The sequence below is a fragment of the Triturus cristatus genome, chromosome 10, assembly GCF_964204655.1.
Source record: "Triturus cristatus chromosome 10, aTriCri1.1, whole genome shotgun sequence".
NCBI classification, from domain to species: domain Eukaryota; kingdom Metazoa; phylum Chordata; class Amphibia; order Caudata; family Salamandridae; genus Triturus; species Triturus cristatus.
Genome location: NC_140593.1, coordinates 1,053,715,313 through 1,053,739,878, shown reverse-complemented (window position 1 = coordinate 1,053,739,878; position 24,566 = coordinate 1,053,715,313). Strand labels below are relative to the sequence as shown.

Here is a 24,566-nt window from a genome sequence, read left to right as displayed (position 1 = left end):
TTTCAGGTGAGTGCAGAGTCCACTAGCACAGACTGTGTCCCTTTTTTGTAACTGTGACTTCTGGCATTGTGTCCCTGTGTGACAGACATGCAATGTTGTTTGGAGTGGGTCCCAGGGTGGGGAAGGCCTCATGTCTCCCATGCAGCGCATGCTGTAGTTCCTGTGTGCACTCCTCACTTGCATAGTGCTTACTGTGAAAATCAATGCATGGTGCATGCCACATTATGCCTGGCTACTCCCCCTGGGAATGTTGTTGCTACAGTCCTGATGTGATTCTGTGTTCCTCCCAGTGTGACAGGTGACAGTACCCATAGATGTGTGTTTGTTTAGTGTACCTGTGCTGTGAGTGTCCAAATGATGTGTTCGTCCCCTGGACATTGGTGTGTGTGTGTATGTCCCCTGTCATGTGGGTGAGTGCATATGGGGAGTGTTGCACACCAGCTGCATGAGGAATGGATATACCCTGGCCATGTGATGTGTGCAGGGAGCAGTGCTGTGTGACTGCCGTGCTGAGCCAGCCCCACACCTGTGACACCCCCCCAGTCTAGTGGCACATGGGCAGAGTGAGGTTTGTACCCGCAGTTGGCAATGGCAGGTGATTGTCCTATACCTGTGTGTGTCTGTGTACTCTGCTGAGGTTGGGTCAGTGGGCTGGGGCATGTGACTGCTTTGAGGTGCTGTACATAATCCTAGTGTAGCTTGTGATGCACAGTGTGATCCAGGATCCTTAATTGTGTGGCACCCCTCATGCCACCTGTGTACTTTCACTGCCATGTAGTGCATTTTGCCTTCCCCAGAGGATAATGTCCCAATGACAAAGGTTCAATTAGTTTTCTGCATACCATGGCCTGTTCAAACAAGACAAATTATTAATATGTGTGTCTCTGTGTCATTGCTCAGGTGTATTAAAGTATTCTCACTTTTGCATCCTCACAGGTAGGCGTCCATGCCAAGGGGGAGATATGGAGGCGAGCCGTCAGTGCCGTGCGGAAGACGGAGGGTCGGAAGCCGCGCCTAGCCCAGGTGAGGAAACGCTGGCAGGATATCCGGTGCTGGACGAGGAGGATTGCACGGGTCCTGCTGGGGGACTCACCTGAGAGCAACAAGAACCGTGGGCGCTGGCGTCTGACCCACATCCATAAGCGTGTGCTGGCGGTGGTCTTCCCCGACTTGGACAGGCGCTTACAGGAGAAGCAGCAGCAGGAAGGGGGTAGGTACATGTGTGTTTGTTGTGTGTCCCCAGCTTTTGGAAGTGCGCAGTTGCATGGATACACTGCCAGGGTTTAAATGTGCAGTGCATAACCAGTTCCCCAAAGTAAACACCAGCTGTTCTTCCTCCCTTCCCCTCCTTGCCATGTGTTCCCGGGTCTGTGGGTAGTCACTCTTGCACAAGGTAATCTAGGCTGGCAGTTAATCCAAGTGCCCAATGCTTGCAGCATCATGTGTGCGGGTGGAGTGTAAGCGGTTTTGGGACCTTGCCTGTGCCTTGGCCAGGTCAGTCATTGTGGGGTCCATGTCAGTTGGCACTGATGCTGAGTCTCGACATAGGAGTGTGTCTTAGAAGTGTACTGCCTTACAGCATGCATGTACAATGTTGTGCCCTCTGACATGATGTGCATAAGTGGGAGTAATGCATAGTGCTGGGACGGTTGCTTCAGTTGCAGTCATATCCATCCAGGACCATGGAGGTGTGTGGCCACTACCGTGCCCTGGGGCACCTTTTCCTAGGTATCATGTGTGTCATCCAACAATGTGGACATTCTCTGTGTCTTCGGCATAGGTTGGGCTCTGTGGCATTGTACCCTGGCCTCATCTGTATTTGCGTAAACTGTGCTACATGTGTCCACGGTACAGTGTGACCCAATTTTGCTTGTGCATACTCACGGTGGGCAGTGCCTGTGTGTCTTGGTATGACAATCTGATGATGGTTGATTGTCAATGATGTATGTGGACAGGCGCAACAGGGGTGGTTTGTGTACAATCAGGATTTAGTGCAGCCCATGTGTTTTCATCCCAGAGTAAGAGGTGTCAGTACTTCCTCTGTCTCAATCACATTGTCTCAGGTAGGGGGTGGTTTGTGCGGGCAAGGCCTACATGTCCAAATCTGTATTCTCCTTGCTAGGTCTGGCCTGTGTGTGATGTTTGTCTGGACATACACTCAAGGTGCAGTGACCCAGTCATGTTGGGCATGTTTCAATGCGTTAGGTTTGCAGCATGTGCAAACAGTTAATAGACATGGTTCCTGCTCATCCCTTTTTTGGCAACACTGTGTGGTACAGATGCAGTGCACGATTGTCCCCAGAGCCTGGCTTCTCTGTCCAATTTGGTATCAAGTAATTTGCTGTTGTGTCATGCACTCCATTGTTTCTCAGTGGCATGGTGGGTCAACCAGCTGTGTGTTGCAGGGCCTACATATGTACCTTGTATTGTAGATGTTACTCATGTTGCTTTTCAGGCTATGCACTGTGACCTATGTAGATCTGACTCATGTGACATATGTATACAGGTGTCTGATTATTTTCTGTCTCTTCACCTTGCCCACAGCATCGTCGGGGGACTCCGAGGGAGACACTGGCACGGACCGTGAGGAGGGACCAAGCACCAGTGGCAGAAGTGCTATCTTGTCTGGCACATCGAGTGGCACGGAGGCCGAGGGGAGTGAGGCGGAGGACCTGTCCAGTCTCACCACCGACTATGACGCAGACGGGTCCGAGGCTGAGCTCCCAGAGGGGGCGGAGGCTGCTCCCACAGCTGAAAGCAGCACACAATCTCTACCCGCCCCCTCCGTTCCCATCACCGGCCTCCCACTTGCTCTGGTCCCTTCCTGCCGTGCTAGGTCACCACGTGTCTCCTTCTTGCCAGGCACCGCACCCCCTGCCCCTGTCTCCACTGCTGCCGCGAATGCCGAGTCTGTGGACATCCTGTGCCAGTTGCAGGTTGGTCAGACTGCGATGCTGAATGTCCTCCATGGCCACACACGAGTGCTCACCCAGATGGAGGCATACATGGAGGGCATCTCAGCTGCGCAGTCTGACCAACGCCAGTTGCTGAGGTCCATAGACTCGACACTGACTGTAGCAGTGGGTCTCCTGCAGTGCTACGTCCCCCCCACTACCCCTGCACCATCCACACTTCCCACTCCCATGCCTGTCCCAAGCACACCCAGACGTACCAATGCACGCACCCCACCAGACACAGGCACCACACCACCAGGGAAGCCCAAGCGCACACCTCCTGTCACGCACACACAGGGTGAAGTAGGCACACCCACTGGGTCGGGGGGAAAACATAAGACACGCAGCCACAGTGGGAGTCCACATTCTTCACAACCCCCTGCCTCCAAATCCACTCCTCTCAGCTCTCCTGGCCAAGATTCCACCAAGGAATCCTTCCTGGCCGCTCTGTCCCTGAGCCCCAGTGTGACACCACCCTGCAAGCGGTCAAAGGAGTCCCCGGTCAGGGTAGTTGAGTCCCCCCCCCCTGTCCACACCCTCCCCCAGTAGCGCTGCGACCCATCCCTCCGACCCCCCCACTCCTTGGGGCCTGTGGTTCCTTCGGGTGCAGGGGAGAGCTGGAGGACCTTGCAACCGTGTGCAGCGTCATTCTCACCTCCACCTTTGGCGCTGCCCCACCCCCTGTGGTGGAGTCCTCCGTCCCTGCACCCACAACAGCTACCCTTGCCCCTCCTGTCCCTGCAGTGCCTGGTCCTTCCCCCCACATGATGCCCCCCCCCTGTGGAAGACAAGGAACTATAAGCTGTGCAGGCAAGCCAGGGGACACGTGTCCCAATGTGTCCCCCACCAGGGATGGAAATATGGACTGCCCTATGGGGCTTGTTAATAGTGTACACATAACAACCTCTTTGATTTTCATGCTGAATAAAGCTCTTTTTTTTTCTTTTGAACACTACTGCTTTTCTGGTATTGCTGTTGGTGGTGCTGCCCCATGATTTGGGGTGGGGATAATGTGTTAGTTGTCTGGGAAATGTAGTAGTGTGCTGCTCATGGGGTGTACCCTGGTATCTGTGTGCCATCACAAGGTATTTGTAGAATAACTTTGTTAATGTAAGCTCTTACTGCATGGTGACATTGTCCCAAGGTGTGTTCCTTCCTCTGTGGACCCTGACATCTTCCCTGCAGGGTGTTGCCTAAATGTTGTACTGAGCTGTGTCTACATATCCTTGGTGTGTGACGAATCCATTCAACTTTGCCCATGCATGCTGGGCAATGTCTCTACCTGCATCCTTCGTGGCATACTGGGTGGTCACTGTACTTGACTTTCGAGTATGTTGACGTGACTTCATGTGGACATGTTCCCTTTTACACTATGCATTTGTGTACTCCCAGCCTCGCACACATGTGTACCGTGTTCTGCAGGGTCTTTGTGCACCTGACTGACAATTGTGGGCATTGTATCTGTGGGTACTGCACACTTTTCTTTCCATGGGCACTGCTGGGAGGACTCTGCTCCCACCCCTCCTGTGTCTGGGCACTGCTGGGAGGACTCTGCACCCACCCCTCCTGTGTCTGGGCACTGCTGGGAGGACTCTGCACCCACCCCTTCTGTGTCTGGGCACTGCTGGGAGGACTCTGCACCCACCCTGCTGGGAGTGATAGGCACCCACCCCTCCTATGTCTGGGCACTGCTGGGAGGACTCTGCACCCACCCCTCCTGTGTCTGGGCACTGCTGGGAGGACTCTGCACCCACCCCTCCTGTGTCTGGGTACTGCTGGGAGGACTCTGCACCCACCCCTCCTGTGTCTGGGCACTGCTGGGAGTGATAGGCACCCACCCCTCCTGTGTCTGGGCACTGCTGGGAGGACTCTGCACCCACCCCTCCTGTGTCTGGGCACTGCTGGGATGACTCTGCACCCACCCCTCCTGTGTCTGGGCACTGCTGGGAGGACTCCGCACCCACCCCTCCTGTGTCTGGGCACTGCTGGGAGTGATAGGCATCCACCCCTCCTATGTCTGGGCACTGCTGGGCAGACTCTGCACCCACCCCTCCTGTGTCTGGGCACTGCTGGGAGTGATAGGCACCCACCCCTCCTGTGTCTGGGCACTGCTGGGAGGACTGTGCACCCACCCCTCCTATGTCTGGGCACTGCTGGGAGGACTCTGCACCCACCCCTCCTGTGTCTGGGCACTGCTGGGAGTGATAGGCACCCACCCCTCCTGTGTCTGGCCATGTACGCTCGGGACATACACCGGTGGGGTACGCTCCGTACATGCACTGGTGGGGTGAGGGTATGCTCCATTCATACACGGGTGGGGGTATGCGCCGTACATACACTGGTGGGGTGTGGGTATGCTCCATTCATACATGGGTGGGGGTACGCGCCGTACATACACTGGTGGGGTGTGGGTACGCTCCATTCATACACGGGTGGGGGTACGTGCCGTACATAAGGGGGTGGGGGTACGTGCCGTACATACGGGGGTGGGGTACGCGCCGTACATACGGGGGTGGGGGTAAGCGCCGTACATACGCGGGTGGGGGTACGCGCCGTCCATACACGGGTGGGGTGTTGGTACGCACCGTACATACGCGGGTGGGGGTACGTGCCGTACATACGGGGGTGGGGGTACGCGCCGTACATATGTGGGTGGGGGTACATGCCATCCATACACGGGTGGGGTGTTGGTACGCGCCGTACATACGCGGGTGGGGGTACGTGCCGTCCATACACGGGTGGGGTGTTGGTACGCGCCGTACATACAGGGGTGGGGTGTTGGTACGCGCCGTACATACACGGGTGGGGGTACGCTCCGTACATACCCGTACCCACGCTCTGCAGGCCTGGGTACGACCCGTACCCACGCCTTTGGGACGTGGTTACGGTGCGTACCCACATTGTTGGGGTGCCGTGGGGGTACGCACCGTATCCAGGCCTTCAGAGCGTGGGGACGAGTCATACCACGCGTACCCCTACGTCACCCCAACAATGCTGGTACGGCCCATACCCAGGCCTTTAGAACGTGGGTACGGGCCGTACCGCCATTGTTGGGGTGACGTAGGGGTGGGCGTGGTACGACTCGCACCCACGCTCTTAAGACGTGGGTACGGTACGTACCGGACTTGTTGTATTGCTGGTTCGCGTCATCACCCACTTCCGTTGTGGCGGATGCATGCGTTGCTGGACATGCCCCCACCCCCTCGAAGTGACCAGGCCCTGAAGGTCAGGTATGTCCAGGGCATGTATGATTTGTAACTTGGGTGGGGGTCGTGTGTCCTGCCCCTGCCCCCCCTTTGCCCCTGGGCGTTGTTCTGACCTTCTGCGGCGTCTGCGTCGGTTCCTGTAGAGCAGGTAGACTGCTATGAGGGCTGGGATGACACGTAGGTTCGGGTCCATGGCTGTCCGTCACGTACAGGTGCTCCTTGTGCGCATCGTCCTGATTTCCCGGCAGTTTTTGGCAGTCGGAAAATATAATCCGTGCGGGGTGACGTCGGTGCGGACCGTACTTCCTGGTTCGTGAAACGCAGCCTGAATGCGTCCTGACGTCACGTCGGCGCTTTCCCGGATCACATTTGTAAGGATATTTTCGTCGGTCGGTGTTTTGTACGATTCGTAGGGAACTTGTGGTTCCATGCGAATCGTACTTGCATATTTGTAATGTTTTTTAACCGGGTACGAGTCGGACGGAGAAAATGCTCCGTCCGACGGTTCGTACCCGGTTTCTCCAGGATCAGAATCGGCACCTAAATATTTATTGTACTGTTGCAAAGGGGCAGAGCAAGTGGAATTTTGCGGCAGTTGAGGACCGAATTATACAGCAGGGTTGACAAAATTATGCAGCAAGAAACAACAAATTATGTGGCATAATACTGCATATTTTGTGATAGTAATACTTCATTATTTTGTAATTGTTACACTTGCTAGCACCCAGGGCCGGAATGGGAACAGAAACCAGCCCTGGGAAACTGCTCGGCAAGCCCCCCTGGAAGGGAGAGGGGGGGGGTACAGCTGAGCTGTTTGTTAGGGCCGGTTTCAGCCGTTTTTGTTACAGGGGGCCGATACTGCCGACCCCTGGTAACAAAAACAGCCCCCAGGGGCAGAAAACCAGCCCCCACCCTGGCGGCCCACTGGGAAAACGCCCGGTGCCCGCTACGGTCAGTCCGGCCCTGAGCACCGTCAGCGCATAGGTTTCACCTTATTAGTACCAGTTTCACACCCAAATTTAGCATAAGCAAAAGGAAGGTGTCCACTCAAAATTTACACTGCACGGCAACGCATTTCACTGCGTTTTTAATTACTTTTGATCCATTTGATCCAGGCAAATTTTTTAATTAAAATCTGCTGATTACCAAGCAGATGATGGATTATGTGGCAAATGCAGCAAATCCATAGTTATGCAGAAACGCCACAGTTGCACAATTGTATAATTCATAACAACTCATGCTGTCCAGATTATGGATGCATATATTATTCCTCTGACTCACTCTCATATATGAAGTATACTATAAGGGACAGGAAGTAAAACAGTATACTTAAATACTATGAGGGTTCATCAAATGAGTTGATGTGTATGAATTGTGACCTGAGTGCAGGTGAATTGTTGCATGCTTTTGTGAGTCACAGCAGGAAACTAGTCATTGCATGTGATTTAATTAAAAAGAGACTTAAATGGGGGCTTGGACATCGAAAAAGCAATCATTAGAGAACTGTGAATCATCTGTGGGCTGTTTCGGTAGAACGATGGGAGTTATCCCACCACATCCTCCGAGGACGGTCAGACTCACGCTGGCTCAGTGCCGGAGAACATTTACTGCTTGGCAATGTCTATGAGGGGTATATTTGCACTGTTGGGGTTCAGCTTAAATTGTTGGATGGAAGGTAAAGAATTACACCAATAGGAGTCTGTCCCAGTGGTGCAAACTAGAGGGTAAGGGGCTTAATATGGGAAAAAGTGACATACTGGCGGTGCAAGAGGCTTGTAAATAAGCGCCTAAATGTGTGTAGGTTCTGGTATAGCCCTCCATTCACCTTACTTCTTAACGCAGCACACTGTTGAGTTTGGGTGCATCAGACTCAGATGCAGTGCCAAAGCTCAGATACCGTGCAGTATTAGCATGGCGCACTTCATACGCTATAAATAACATACGCTATTATTACCAAATTAATTGTTCTCAAATGGGCCACGATGGAGGACTGAGATAGGTATGCCAGGACCTGAGCTCTTAACCTGCCGATGCCACGTTCAGTTCACTGAGCCATCCTTCTTTCTTTAAACTGCATGCTTCTTTTCTGCTCTTTCAGTTTTCTGTTTGTACTTGTTTACCTTTAAGTCATAAACAGGTATGTCCTCTTCCTAGTTCAAAGTGAAAGTCACACTCCCTCACCCTACCAGACAAGCCTAATGTGCAGAATATGAAAAATTATATTTTAATGAATATGTGTTTTCTTAGATCCTCACTTTGTCTTAAAGAAATAACCAGTATCTTTGATGTCAGGTACAAATGTCTTGCCAATAGGGCATGTGTATTTTCGAACCAACATATTATTGTATAAAAAATGCAAATATTCGTAACCCTCTTTAATTAAGAGTATTCCGCGATCTTCTTTAAACTCTAAAAGTGAATATGATTGTCAGGTAGCGCCACGACGCCTATGCGGCGCTGCAAGGTCCTCATTTACAAAGCAGTGCTGGGTTGCTGACACTAAACTGTGGGAAAGCCTTAGTTCTTCAAACATGATGGGCCTCATTTATTAGACGTGTCGCATCGCTGCGTGAAAGCAGCGATGCAACACTTCTCAGGGCGCCCTCCTTGCGACATGCTCGATGCATCATATTTACTGTATGACGCATCATGTTGCAAAGAATGACAGATAAGTCAGTATTACTGATGTATCTGCTCGCGCAAAAGTGGCGAATTGCTGGGGTGTGTCTGAAAACAGGCGCAACTCCAGCAATGTGTCCTTTCACATGGGGCAAACCCCATGTGAAAGGGCCTACGTCACCCTTACGCCTGCCATGAGGCAGGCATAAGGTTTTGACACATTGGCGTCCTAGAAGTGGCGCAGTGAAATCTCATAGATTTCGCTGCGGCACTCCTATGACCCTTTCTTGCGGGGGAACGCCCACCCTGCATACATTATACCTGATGCAGGTATAATGTAACACAGGGGTTTACGAAGTGACGCATCTGCCTAGATGCGTCACTTCGTAAATATGGCGCAACATGGCACATTACTTACGCCGCTGCTGAGTCACAAAAAGTGGTGCAACAGCTGCACAAAAGTGAAGTAGGTGCTCATAAATAAGCCCTGTAGTCTATAATGTAATTAGCTAAAAAATGTCACAATATCACCACACATAATGGCACAATATCACCACACATAATAACACAATAAAGAGTCCATTCAGCTCAATCAGTTCGCTGGAAGAATTTGTCTTTTGAAGTGTATGTGAATGTGTGGTTGTAAGTTTAACACTTTGGGACAGAGAGCCAGTCTCCTCACTGTCCTGTCTTGGAGTTGAAGCGTTCCAAACCACCCTGGGGAAAAACTGATGATACTAGACTACTGGAGAGGAGGCCATGGAGTGAGCCATGGAGTTATTTCGATGGTTTCATTCCACGTACTGCCCAGTAAAGTAAGTCCCTTCATTGTCCTGACCCAAATGCCAGTTTATAATAATATGCGAATCCCTATGCACTTTCCTCCAGTCTGGGCTGTGAGCTTTTGACTGGTGTACCAGGGGCATAGGAGGAAAACTGCACAGCTCTCATTTGGCATTCCTCCATTCTCCAGTCGATCAATCAGGTGGCTTGTAAAACGAGACAACTCACCTATAAGGGTCTCATGGCACGGGGGCTGCTGGTCCGTTGAAGGTGCTGTGGTTCAGTCGAAGTGCTGTGGTTGTTCAGTGGCTGGTTCAGTGTAGTGTTGAAGCCGCGAGCTGGTGCATGCACCGTGGATCAACACAAAATTGTGCTGATCCTTTATGCAAGCGTCAGTACTATTTTAACCTTACCCTTTCCCTTTCATGACTCATCACTGGGTAATGTGGGGTCAGAGAGACTTTCCTGGCTACAACACACCAAGTGTGAAAAGGTGGTTTGTAGTAGCTCCCATGGCCGAGATATATCCAGGGGCACCACAGGGCTGAAGCCCGAAGAGATGGAAGATAGTTTACACTGCACATCATCAGATATTGGCTTTGCTGGGCTGATGACCTTCCAGACCTCAAGGCTGTGAGATTGTCTGCTCATGAAATGTTGATTGATGTGATGGCAGAAATGAGCTAGCTGCTGCGCATGTGCGTCATTTCTTGACAATGAATATTGTTATAAGTATCACTGCCATTGGCTTTAAAGTGTTGCACTGCATGCCAGTCTGAAAAAGGCAGCCAGCATCTTTTTTATGGTTATTTTTTAAGGGCTAATGACTCAACAATTACGGCAGAAAAGAGAAGGCTAAGACCCAACACCCACATTAGCGAGCTGCCACTGCTAACATAATATAGTGTTCTTATATCTGGTTTTTAATTCCTTCTTTACTATATATTTTAACTTTTTTTAGTGTCCCATAAGTTACATTGATATTTTATCCAAACAGGAATGTTGGATTGATATTTTGTCTAAAGGATAATGAACCGAAATCATGCTTTGCTGGATAATTATATGGTCCTGTCATGCATAATAGCATACAGGACTATTGTAGGAGTCTTGCAGCTAGTTTATTAGTACTTGTTGTGCCACAAGGTGAAGGGAAGTTCTTAAGGCTTCAGCTTATTTCATAGTTCTCACCAGTCATCAGCTGAACCGATAGCAAAGCCATACAGGGTTTGAACTGGAGGCACACCCAGAGTCAGTCTGAGGCGCGCAGAAGAGTCCGGCTGCGCGCATCCATGCTGTGAGCAGGAACGGCCCGTGCCAGTAAGAGCAGTGGGGCGGGTGGGGGGGATTCGACAGACGAGGGAAAATGAATGATTTATTTAATATTCTCTCATTGTCATCTGTCGAATCCCCCCCAAGCCTGCTCCACCGCTCTTATCTGTACGGGCCGCTCCTGGCTGTGAACCTTGACAAAAGCAGGAGTTAGGTGGAGCCGAGGAGAGTAGAGTTTAGCCTGCTGTTCCATCTATTCTCACCTCGTTCCCCAGCCAAACGTCTGACATGTCCGATCCAACTCTATAATTTGACACCTTATCAGTGGGTATTCCAACAATCAGAGACTTCTATTGATAAATTGATCAGCTGAAGGCCCTCAGCTTTCTTGTCATCTAGCTGCAGTGGGTTGTCGGAATTAATCCTGAAAGGTTTACTCTCCACAAGTTTTTGGCGCTGCCTCAAAATGACACCTCCTTGTAAATCTGGGGCAGAATCAAAAAGCAAGGGGTGTTGCGGTGGAACGCCCACAGCAACACCCATTGCACGCTCCTTTCACGCATATACCTACGTGAATGGGAAGCATATTTATAAAGCTGCGTAAAGCCACAAAAAGTGGCTTAACACCACTTTGTAAATATGGTGCAGGGCATACAGCCACCGGAGCGTAAAAAAAAGTGGCATTCTGGTGACACAAGTGGCTTGTATATATACCTCAAAGTGTCTTGGGTTTTCACCTTGCAACATGGCCCCAATAGGGTTTGAAATTCTGAATTATGAGGAAAATTGATTAAAGCCTTCAGACTCTCATCTCAACAACCTAAGATTCTGTGGGAGAGAAGAAGCCCTCGGACTCTGACCGGGAAGTATCTAGGCTACCCAAAATAGCAGCTAAGGTCTGGGTACATATACTAAAAAGGGTGAGACATCGAGAAGAGGTGCATGGTTTCATGCATGTGTTGTGATACCATTTGATGGACGTGGGTGATTGCGCCTTCTGCTACCCAAAGAAATGTGGACTGCAAAAGCACATTGGATCACATATAGTTATCTCCTGACATAGAAAACCAGATAGAAGGAGTCATCTCATACTCAAAGTATAGGCCTGCAGACCACCCTGATTTCCTCACCTGAGGTGTCCCTTCTTCCAGGAGATTGTGTGAAAGATTGTGGAGACAATGAAGAGGCTGCTGAGGCCGACCCCATAGATCCACGCTGAGAAGGCCTCCCATTGGTCATCTGACAGGAAGTAAAGGATCGTGCTGCCAAGGATGCTGGGAATAATCCAAAGCTGGAAGGAGAGAAGAAACACATAGCGCGGTTTTATAACAGTCCTGAAATCCTAGGGAAAGGTATCACAGGAAAGACAACAAAATAATCTAGATGAACAAGATGGATGCAAAATGGGGTTACAAATTATACATATAATAAATGGCCCATGTGAAGTATGCTTTTTTTTGCAAAGGTTTATGCATGGAGCCCTCTAAAATATGGTTAGCCGAAAACTATGCCTCCTTAGTCCTTCTTGTTTCCCCTCAAGGCACATCTACAACTGTTAATGACATAATTGATGACATCACAGATTAGCAGTAATGTTCAAGGGTTAATGTCTTAGTGTGGCGGCGGAATATCCATCGCACACCTCTTTCACGCTAAGTGCAGCGCGAAAAGGGGCCTTATTTACAAGGCGCCCTTAAGCCACATTTAGTGCCTTAACGCCGCATTGTAAATAAGGAGAAGGGTATATCGCCACCAGAATGTCCCTAAAATCCCCTTGTAAATATGCCCCCTAGTCTGATGGCTGCTCATCTTAGTGAGAGATGATTGGGGGCTCATGATGCCATGGACTGTGTGCTGCACCTCTGTAAACAACATCTTTTATCTGATGCATACAGCAGAGGACAGCCTTCATGCTAGCCAGGTGGTCACCAAGAGTGGTACAATGAGAAATTTTGAAAGTGGTATGGTCCTTAAATTGTCTTAAAGCAAATCAACAACTCAAATCTCTTGGTTGACAACGGTGCCAGCATGGACCCCTACCGGGTCTTCAATGTAAACTAATAGCTTCGTCCCTCCACAGAAAGGGACTGGTAGCTTTAAGCAGGGGCAATGCGCTAGTCAAGGCTAAATGTGAACCTTTCCCTGACTTGTTACACCGAGTAATAAATGATGGCTCGGAGGAGGATGTGGATCCCACCTTGAAGAGGAAAATTCAACAGTAGGTGGAATTTAGGACAGTAATGATCTGCTTTGCACACCTTTTTTGATTAGCTGCTAGTTTCAATGCAGCCTAGGGCAATGATAGTGACACAGGGCAGTGTGCATGTGAGACAAGGTCCATCAAGGCTGAGATGGGCAAGGTTTTGGACCTAGAAGTGATTGTTCATTTCCTTTGGCCAAACCTTGAATTGATTATCCAAGTCTTTCCACAGTAAAGGCCCATCTAGTCACTGTGATCCCTTGCCCATCCATGTGTGTGTGTGCCACTATACTCAAATAAACTGCAGTGTTCATTAGGGACATTGAGTGTGCGGCTGCACAAGATCATGCTTCTCTTACAGAGTCCCAGTAGACCGTGACAGCCAGCACACGCCTGAAACTGTTCTTATGTGTTGGTTCCCTGTTTAGCCCTTTCTCCTTCCTGTGTTGCCAGCTGTCATCTGACTACAGTGTCTCTGGAGATAATCCACATCAACTTTTTGATATTCATAAGTCTATGAAAACAAGAGCGAAATGAGAGATACTTCTCCCGAATTGGGAGAAGAACATGACTTTTGAAAACGCCAGCACTTTGGTTGGATCTGACATTGTGCTTGTGTATCCAAAGGGGCTAAAATATTGGGCCTCTTAATCCAGACTGTCACGATTCATCTTGATCTTGAAAAATCCCTTCACATTGTTCATCAGATGCAATGCCAGGAGCTGAACCTTTGGTGGTCGTTTCTTTTCCACAAGCTGAGGACAAGCCTAGATTCCTGGTACACCTTACTGTGGTGACCTTTGGTACACAAGAAGGTGGGCCTCCCTCTGAGGAGAGGAGCAACACAGGGCACTGGGAGACATGTACAAGTGCCATTGGATGACTACAGGAGGATGAATCAAGGAACTAGGACTATCTGCAGTGGTAAGACTCTAGCACCCCAGCTGACCTTATAATAAGACACAAATCAAAGCATTGCATGGCGCAAGGAGCTGCACTTGCTCACTTGTGAACCTGCACCGTCCATGACCCCATTGCCCAAGGGAGAATATATTGGCCTTTATATGGGGGCCAGGAAGTTTTAAAACCTTATACCCCGCCCAATGTTGTGTCTTGACCTTCACTTTGACTCTGGAACCATTTGCACCATCTCAATAACCCTTACAGTTTTACACGTATCATTTCTTTAACCCCTAGACTGCAATGATAGAGCATTTATCCTTCATAAACAAATGTACCGGGTATGCCTCCATGAAGAATATATTTTACAGGCATAAGATACAAATGTTAAGGGAAGTAACCTTTCATTGTATGCACAATCTTTATGCAGACCCTGGAAATAGCGTCCGGCACAGGAGTGCGGAGTCTCCACAGCAGTAAAGGGGTTGTTGTTAATATCACAGCTCTCATATGATAATAATGCATGTTACATACAGAACAGGGCAGAAAATTAAAATTTTCCACTACTCTGGGGCACACATCATAATCACCTAGAGCCTCATTCTCAAAAGGGGCGGCTAGCAACTCTGAAAATCAATGGGGCGCAGCGTGTCATAAACTCACTGGTATGTTGCCTTTCTCCACTTCCCTCTCCCAGCGACAAGCAGGAAGTGAGGTGGTTTACTTCCTGCTTATGAATCCAACCAGTCCCGGAGCTGCTGAAAGCAGATCCGGGACTGGAACTGATGTGAGTTCCATTTGTGGAACTCACATGAAAATATTTAATTCAGGATTTCACAAAACATGTCCAAGTCACCTGCCATACTTTTAGCTTTTCAGGTGTAATTATAGAAATGATTTTTTTTTTTTTTGCATATAAAAATATAAATGCATTGACCCTCAAAAAGAAAAGAATGTGTGCATGCGTATATATTTTTTTCCTCCAAGGGTAAATTATTTCTCTGGATGAGAAGCCCCTTCCTCTACACACCCGTCAACATTTCATTGGGCACTCGTTCCCATGCCGGAGATGGATTTACTCTTGCATTTATCCATGGTAAATAGATGACCATTTCGTGGTTCCAAATTGTCTGTCAATAACTATAAATGTTTGTGGGTCTTTACAAATGTTTAGCACATGCCTGCTGTGTAATGGCCTGTCCCTGCCTACAAGTGTAGGTTGACTCACACAGAACACCTACATTTGCACACATCTTCAAGAATGAAGCCCGGGACTCTTGGCAATTTAGGACTCCCCCGTCAAGTCTACTGGTGTAGGACCCTTGTTAAATTTGTGGTAGATTTTTAGTGAAGGCAATTAAAAAAAAAAAACTGGAAACTCAGGGGCAGATTTACAAGCCCCTTGCGCCAGTTTTGCGTCACTTTTAACATGGGAAAAGTGACGCAAAAATGGCGCAAGGGGCTTGTAAATCTGCCCCTCAGTGTGAGAAAGTGCCATCTTTCTTACATGGTATGCCCCCACTTTTTGCTGAATTGCTGAATGTACTTTGACTGAGTGTGCCCTGGACTCCTGCCAATCAGGTGCCCAGGGCCTATGTTCCTTCCCTAAACACACAAAACCCAAATTGGCAAACCCTGGCCACATGTCAGCCCCTGGTAAATGGTACCCTAGGTACCCAGGGCCTTGTGACCAGGGAAAGCCTCTAAGGGCTGCAGCACTCATTGTGCCACCCTTAGAGGCCCTGTACCCTTACACACACACACTGCCCTTGCAGGCTGGGTGTCTGGGTGCAAGACAAAACAAAGAGCCGACATGGCACACATCCCTGTGTGCCATGCCCATCACCGACACTTCCGTGGCATATATCAGCCACCCCTCTAGCTGGGTGCCCTATGCCAATGGTGTGGGCACAGGAGCAGGAGCCCTGTGCCCCTACAGTACCCAGATCCATTCCTGGGCACTGTAAGTGCAGTGCTGCCATTTAAGAGTACATGGTGCTGAGAACTCGTCAAACACGAACTCCACAGCACCATAATGGCAACACTGAAGACTGAGAAGTTTGGTATCAAACTTCTCAGCACTGATGCCAGTGTGGGATTTAATGTACCAAGCACCCCAGAGGGCATCTTAGAGATGCCCCCTAAAACCTAACCTACAAACCACGTCTGTTCTGAGGCTGCCTAGGCTGCCACACAGCAGACATGTTGCTGGACCCCTGGGTAGGAGAGACCCTGCTCTCCTGGGCCTGCAACAATGCACATCCTGGGCGAGGTGCTAAATCTCCTCCCCCAGGATGGGCAGGGGGAAGCTTCAAAGGCATGCCGCCTCTGTGAGCTTCCCCAGGCCACTGCAACCCCCCAGTCTGGCGGGAAGCTTGGCCGGAAACCCCAAATAAGGACAGGGGATGTGCCAGCCTGCCAACACAACCCTCAGGTGGGGGAGGCGAGGTGAAGCACATCTCCGGGCTCTCGCCATCTTGAAGATGAGAAGCCCTTCCCTATCAGGACTAGGCTACTGCTCCCCTCCCACAGGAGAGAGGCAGGATAGGGGGTGTACCCACCCCAGGACAGGGACCCATTGGTCCCTGCCCTTCACCTACCTGTAACGCCCCTAATTAATTCTAGCATTTAGGGGCACCCTGAACCTTCCTTTCCCAGATTCCAGATTCCAAAATCCGAAGAAGAGCTAGAAGAAAGAAGACCTGCCCTGCAGCTGCTAAGAAGAGGAAGACACAAACTGCTTTGGCCCCAGCCCTACCGGCCTGTCGACCCTCGAACCTGCTCCTGCTCCAACCCGGCATCTCTTGTGGCCAGCAACCTCACAAACCCCGGAGGACCTGGCTACCTTTTGACTCTAAGCCCCTGGGACTCCAATGAGTAGAGGCTCTACTCAAAATCTACTTCTAATCCCTGGCAGCAGCCCGGAACCGCGAACCCAGCACACTCTGCACCAGCCAAGCCTGACCTGTGCCGGAGTGAACAAAGACCACGAGGACGACCCCACGTCAACTGTGACCTCGAGTCCGGCACCCAAGGACCTCCCTCGACACTCCTGAAGAAGCCTGCAGCCTCAGAACAAGGTGCCCCCCCCAACCGCGATCAACAGAGGGTACGATTTCCCGACACCAAAAGGCACCCCTGCGCCCCGCGGCCCCCTGTGCCCAATCCTGGGGTACCTACTTATCCTCCAACTACCCAACTTACCTCTCGAAGTGGTGGTGGCACCTGAAGAATCCTCGTCCCCGAGCTTGCAGTCTTTTTCTAAACCGGAGATTTCCCATTGAAATCAATTGAGCGCCCGAAGGCTCAAAAGCACCCTGCACCCAGCCGCACGAGTGGCCCTGGCAGTGCAACCTCTACACCTATCTACTTCCCCACTTGCCCTGAGTAAGTGACAAGGAGCCCAGCTCCCACAGCCGCGTGGCCTGCTAGTCAGCAGCCACCAACCAAGGCCCCCCTACCTCTCATAGGATAACATTGGGCCTAACTCTCTCTACACCCGGTCGCCCTTGTGCCGCTGGGGGTGAACTAACTGTACCTACCTGACCCTGGGAGACCCCTGAGTCTATGCCCAGAACCTTAACTCTGCCAGTCGAGTACTTACCTTTAAACCGATAACTCAATTTTCTCCAAAGGGTAACATTGACTGGCTTTTTCTGAAATTTCTTCTGAGGACTTTTCAAAACTTAAAATATTCACCAAAAATCAGCCGAGTAACGAAAACGGAAATACTCACCTGCTCTTAGGTGAGCTCCCAGTGCTGGAACTTGGTGCCCAGCACTGACTCTGAAAACTACTTACAACTGTACTTCCCAGTAACCCAATGTTCTTCCATAGGAAATCATTGACTGTTTTTCTGTGAAATTTCTTCCAAGTGTCAATTTCTGCAATCTTTAAATATTCTTTAAAAATCGTATAATATCTGAAAACGTAATTAACGGATAAAGGTCCCAGTACTGAGTCTAGGCACCCAGTACTGGATTAGAAAAGTAACAAGAACATACTATACCTGCAGCTTGAATTTTCTGCCAAAGGGAATCATTGACTGTTTTCTATGAAATATTTTCTAAGTGTCAACTTTTAAAATAGCAAAATATTGTCTAAAAATCATCACAGTAATTAAGTTGACTTTTATCACTTGATTCCAAGTACTGACCCAGGACTGAATCTAGGATCCAGTCCTGGAATTCCAAAAGTAATCCTAAAAGTAATCTGTGGCAAATAACATGAAACTTCCATTGAACTCAATGCATTATTGTGTTTAAAATAGTGTTGCCTATTGCAACCACTTGTAACTTTTTACAAAAGTCAATTGCATATTGCAAAAGTATTTATATAAAGCATCTCATTCTGAGAAAGTATATTTTCATTCCAATTGTTGGTTCTAAAATAAAACAAGCATATATTTTTGATATATAAACCATTGGCCTAAGGTTCAGTTATTGAGTGTGTGAGATCATTTGCTGACTGAGTGTGTACAACAAATGCTTTACACTGTCCTCTGATACTGCCTTACTGCTCGACCAAGCTACCACTTTAGAGAGTAAGGTTATATCTAACTTTAGCCTCTGTCAAACCCTTGGGGACTGTGGACTCTGTACACCCTGTACCTATTTGGGAACAGTATATACAGAGCCACTTTCTCACACTCAGTAGCTGAGGCTTCGGTCACTCAGTTACCCAGTGTTTTGCCAGCACAGAAGCACAGGAATGGCCTTATCCAGCATGAAAATGCTATACTGCTAAAAAGGGATTGAAAGGACTGTATAAGTTTCTTTAGGGGTAAATGAATGACCTCCCATCAATAAGAATCTACAACAGAAAAATAGAATCACTTCAAGTGAGAAAATCCTAGCAAGGGTCTATCCTATATGAGGTGCCTCCTTAGAGTTAATTGGTACCTGCTTTTTGGCTGTACTGCAGATAAATGCAAAGAAATCATTTCCCAGTTTAATATTCCCCTGGAACAGGACAGCTACTTTAGGATAAGCCATCAGGAAACGGAAGTTAGAGAAGATGTTTCAGGAAGACAAATGGAAAGGGATACCTTCAAAGCTTCCTCCACAACAGGCTCTCCCTCTTGATGGGAAGTTCAGCTGAAGTTGATCGAGAGATCCTTCCTAATTGAAGTAAATTTAACACTTGAGTGATATAGGTAGCAAATGTCAGAGAGAAGGCAAGATCCTGATCTCCTATAGGCACATCTTCTGGACACGCCGAAACATTCAATATTTCAGAGCCTAAATCCACTGTGAAATTCACACTGGTCTTAAGTAGTAAGTTCCCAAACATCAGAGGCTAGGACCCATTTTGAAAAGGAGAAGTATCCTCCCATAACGTTAGTGGTTGCAGCCAACAAATGTATCATGTCACATTTCACACATCATTATTAGAAATCGTGGTCAATCACAACAGTGAATCAATGGAAATGTAAAGTGAGAGAAATATGAGGATGGAGAGGTTGACACATAGGATCCAGCTCAGAGAACCAATCTTTCAGAAGATATTGGCTCGGTTTGACCATCTCCACCCACCGTAGGTATGAGGTGCAGCACAGAGGTTAACAAATACCCATGCAGTGACCTGCCACACATAATATTACCAAGCACATGCAAAAACAAAGATAGGTCTAATGACCTTGAAATACAGACTGACACCTCAAGAATCTACAATTCCGTCAACTTAGAAAGCGGTTTGCCTTAGAATCGTCCTTTTATCATTACCCACAGATGAGCAATATGACTTTTTACAGGCTCTTGCAAAAAAGCACTAATGATATAAGGAGCTGAATTTTCTTAAGGATGTTCCTCAGATTTGAATCCTTTGTGACATACTAAAAACAAGTTATTCCTTTCCAGTAAATGCACAATAAAATTCAAGTAAAAAAAGAGAAGAAGCAGAGGACTAGACATATCATAGCAAAGCTGCTACATTGTATTTTCTTTTATGAGGACCTTTGCTCTTTTGAAACTTTATCAAGAGAGTTGCAAAATCAATGATGTCCACCAATAGAAGCCAACTTCAGCCCTGTAAGATACTACTGAGCCAATGTTGTCCCAAGCAGAGACATTTTAAAGCATGGGCAAAGTGGACAATTGCAAAGGGCCTCCAACTTCAAAAAACACCCCTGGGAGAGTAAACGTTCTCCTTAGATAGGTCACCTCTTTTAATTTCTATACCTCAGCCTTTCTACTCAACGCCTACCTCTACCTCTGAATCTCTCTGTCTTTGCCCAGTGTCATCTAAAGGAGTTTGCGGGCCCTTGAAAGACATATTTGAACTGTTTTTTATATGAACCCATTTGTGAAACAATTTGGCATCAGGTGGGCTTCAATAAGCAGAAAGTGGGCAGTAAAATTACGAACAGGGGGGCTCAAAATAAGTCTTGCCCGGACAGTCCTCTTATCATATATTTCTGCTTTTTCACTTCTTTTGCTCTCCCTACTTCTCCACTTTCTCTATGTTTCATCTCCCTTTCTGCAGGCAGAAGAACACATAAAATGTGATTTTTCATACAAAAACCAGGGCTCTCTGAAGTCCTTTTGCAAGGGGTTAGCAGTTCTTAATTTGTTCCTGAGACAGAGAACAGTGGCGTAACAATAGCCCTGCGACCGGAGTGGCGGGCCCCCAGACCATGTACTTTGTGTTGGGGGGGGCTCATGTTTCGTTACGCCACTGGCAAGAAGGAGGAAGAGAAAGATAGGAAACCAATGACAAAGAGAGAGAAAGCAGGGATGATAGAGAACCTGCAAGAGTAAAATAAAGAGACAAGAAGTGTAGGGTAATGGAATAAAGAAGCAGAAGCGCCTGGAACCTTGGTATTTGGCTCCCTCAGTGATGGGCTCATAAGAAATACTTTTGGCCCCTTTATCTTTTTTCACCATTGGGGATTAGCCACATTGGGGAGCATTGGAAATAAGCCACAGTTCTGAACAAAGTAGTCTCAACCACACACTCCATGTTTAACGTCCCTGTGACACCTGGTAGTAGTAAGTGAATTGTACGATTTTACAACTCTGATATTAAACATTTCAGAGACATTTTAAGGTAAGGGCAAAGTGGGCGCTGGCCCAGGGCCCCAGCCTTTCATGGGACCCCCTGGTAGAATCAGCTCTGTACTGCAGAGTCTTGCTATGATGGCCTTGTATAATTCTTAAACAGATTGTTTTAAATACCGTTTTCCTTTGATTTGTTTTTAATGTGAGTGATGTGTGAAAGACTATACAGACATTTTGCAGAGAAATGTTGTGTTTATGTTTCATGCAACATCCACACAAAAAAGTTTCTTTTAGATCAAAACAGGACCTCACATATGAGAAATCGGAGGGAGTTACAAAGAGTGTTTGCAGAAATATGAGTGAGTTGCTTTTTTATTACAATGTTGAAAACTTGTCACTATCCCTGAATTTCAGATGTAAACACATTTAGAATTTGGACAAGTGTGCCTGTGCACTGTAAGTGACCTGGCCAAAGAGGGCATGAAAGAGTCAAAATTGGATCATAAATTCAAAGCTGATCCAAAAAGAGACCCCAAAAATATGTTTGCCCATGGTCCCCAAAAGCATTAAGATGTACCTGAAACATTTACATGTTAGTTACCGTGTTTAATAGAGCATGGCCTGACTCTAGCACAAAATGACATGCCTTCTACCATGTTAATGGCTAACTTGAAATAATCTAGTATGAAACTGGATCCCTTTATAAAACCAGGGTTTCCAGGATTTTTTTTTACATTTCTCTGGCAAGTCTACTGAAATATCAGGTAGTCAGCAGGAAGTGTATATTCTGGTACTTTCTGAAAGTGGAGACTGCATCGTCTGTACCTGTGTCTCATCTCAGTGAAACAGCAGAAGACCACACATATTATGTACAGGTGAAATATGCATATGGAAAAAACCCTTGTCCCAGTCATTAATATTTAACAGTAATAATTCAGATTTCCCTAATTTCAATCAGCTGACTGACACCTGATCTGCAAGGGTGACATAGTATAGCACAAGATGCTCAGGAAGTCAGATTACCCATGTGGCGTGCCATGCATTGGGCCCAGGCGCAGGCTGCGTCCCTCCCTGAAAAGAGCTACAAGCGAAGGTCACACATTTCATGGGATGTGTTGCTGTGGATAAGCAACTCTTCTGGGTTTCTCTTCAGAACTACCTGTAAAACATGCAGTGCTTAATTTGAGCCAGTGGTTTCCGGTGCTTGGCACTGGCACTTAATTGTCAACACTGGCACTTATGACAGTTGCCACATGGTGGCGCTGTTGTTGCAATGAAAAGATGAGCAGAAAAACAGTTGTTTGTTCATTCAATATACATTAAAAATAACTAATTCCAGCTGCCCAAGCCATTCTTATAGCTTTGGAGGTCTTGAAGAGTCTGACATGTCACACTTGTAGCAGTGTGATGGTTAGTAGTTGTGCTGGTGCTGTCATTGGCAGTGCTATCAAGGGCGATGGGTGGTGCAAGCCGTGATGGCCTCTTGAGCATGTGAGCTTCTAGCTCATATATTTGGAATACAGGCGCCGCTGAATGTTCTACTACAGAACAAGACCTTCCACCGAACATCGAATATGTACAGCAGTATGACAATTACAAAGGACTAAAAGAACAAACTAATCACTGTGTGCAGAAGCCAACAACAGTACCTATGCCACAAAGGGAGCCAAAGGGGAGGCCATAATGGGACATGAAAACCACATACGCAACATCAAAGTAGCAGAAAAATAAAATGCCCCTCACTCTGAACAGCTCGCATGGCACTGAACAAGCAAGTGAGGCAAGAGAGCCTGGAACTGGGGGTTGCTCTCTTGAGAGACTTTTCAGAACAATATGACCAGACGGTGCATTTAGTCCCTTAATTCACCCATTATTGGGCCAAAAGGCTAGAGGTGTGCCAGACAGTTCTGTGTGACACTTGTGAAATGATCAAATTCATCGTAGGATGTTTACTGTGGCCGACCTTTCTCAGACATACCGAGGTGACTACTTCTTCCAAAGAACACTTTGAAAAAGATGGGGCCACGCTGTTCAATTTTCAGTACAGTTTTCAAATAAATGGGCTAAAAAGCGGTAGTGTTTGCACGCGTTAATGAAGAAGCACTCTATGGGCAAGACAAGGATTAGCTGGATGTATGATGTTACAACGCATGCTTTTACAACGCATGCTGTTACAACGAATTTTTTACAACGCAAATGCTGTGACAACGTAAGTCTTTACAACGCAAGTCTTTACATCGACTTGCAGTAGATGGCGTGCTAACATTAAAAAAGGGTAATTTACTATTCTAACTCCAGTCCACGTTGCAGTAGGGAAGGTGTTTGGATAGTAAACTACACTATTTTTAATGTTAGCACGCCATCTAGTGCAAGTCGATGTAAAGACTTGCGTTGTAATGGCATGCGTTGTCACAGCATTTGCGTTGTAACAGTTTTGTTGTACTGGCAGTGCGTTGTAAAAGTTGCGTTGTAATGGTTGTTCCCCGGATTAGCTACTAAGGAGATACATGGAGTTAGTCTTTCAATCTGACTTTCGTTTCATTTTTCTCTCATGTTTCTTTTATCTTTCTTTCCATGCGTCTTTCCTCCTTCCCATTTCTTTTCTTCTTCCATCTTTTGTGTTTCCATCTTTCTTTTTATGGCTTTATGTTCTTCTTTCTATTTTCTTTATTTCTTTCCCTATTTCCGTCTTTGGTCTAATATTTCAATCTTCTGTCAATCTTCTTATGTCTTACTTCCTTTCTTTTCCCCCATATTTTTCCATCTTTCCTTCTTCCCATTTTCCATTTCTTGGGTCAATCTTCTTTCTTTCATTTCTTATTTTATTCTTTGTTTATTCCTATTTATTTCCTTCCTTCTTTACCTTCTAATTTTCTGCTTTTCTTTTCATCTTTTGAATCTTTCTTTCCTTCCCACCATTCTTAATCCTGTCTTTTCTCATCTTTCTTTCCTTCCTTTCGCAATCTGTCATTCAGGCATTATTCCTTCATTTGTCCTTATATCCATTCTTCTTTTTGACTTTACATTTATATTTCTTTTTTTCTTTCCTTTCTTCTCTCCTTCCTTCCTTCACTCCCTCCATCCTTATTTCTGTATTTTCCATCCATCCATCCATCCATCCATCCATCCATCCATCCATCCATCCATCCAGTCTTTCCCTCCCACCTTCTTTCTCTACTTCCATTCACCCATCTTTATTTCGTCCATTGACCCACGGCTCATCTGTCCTTCTTTGCATCCATGCATTCTTCCTTCTCTCTGTCCATCAATCCTTCCTTCTGCATATCATTCCTTCAACCTCTCATCCACCCACCCAACCATCCATCCATCCATCCATCCATCCATCCATCCATCCATCCATCCATCCATCCATCCATCCATCCATCCATTCCACCCTTCTCTCTGTCCATCAGTCCTTCCTTCTGCATATCATTCCTTCCACCCACCCACCCATCCACCCACCCATCCATCCATCCATCCATCTTCCCATCCATCCTCTTTCTTCCTTCTTGCCGTCGTTCCTCTATTCTGTGCATGCATATATATCCATCCTTCTCTGCATCCATCAAACCTTGTCTTCATTCAGCCATCATTCTCTCCATTCATCCCTCCATCTGCGTCTCCATCCGTCATTCCT

At 47.5% G+C, this 24,566-nt stretch overlaps 1 protein-coding gene across 1 annotated transcript in view; it reads right to left on the bottom strand.

Annotated features, from left to right (window-relative positions):
* MMD2 (monocyte to macrophage differentiation associated 2) overlaps positions 1-24,566 on the bottom strand; it is a 290,907-nt gene that overhangs the window by 71,073 nt on the left and 195,268 nt on the right. Inside the window, exon 3 of the mRNA XM_085629182.1 lies at positions 11,962-12,122. Within this exon, the coding sequence (XP_085485308.1) occupies positions 11,962-12,122 (161 nt within the window). The remainder of the gene's footprint in view (positions 1-11,961; positions 12,123-24,566) is intronic.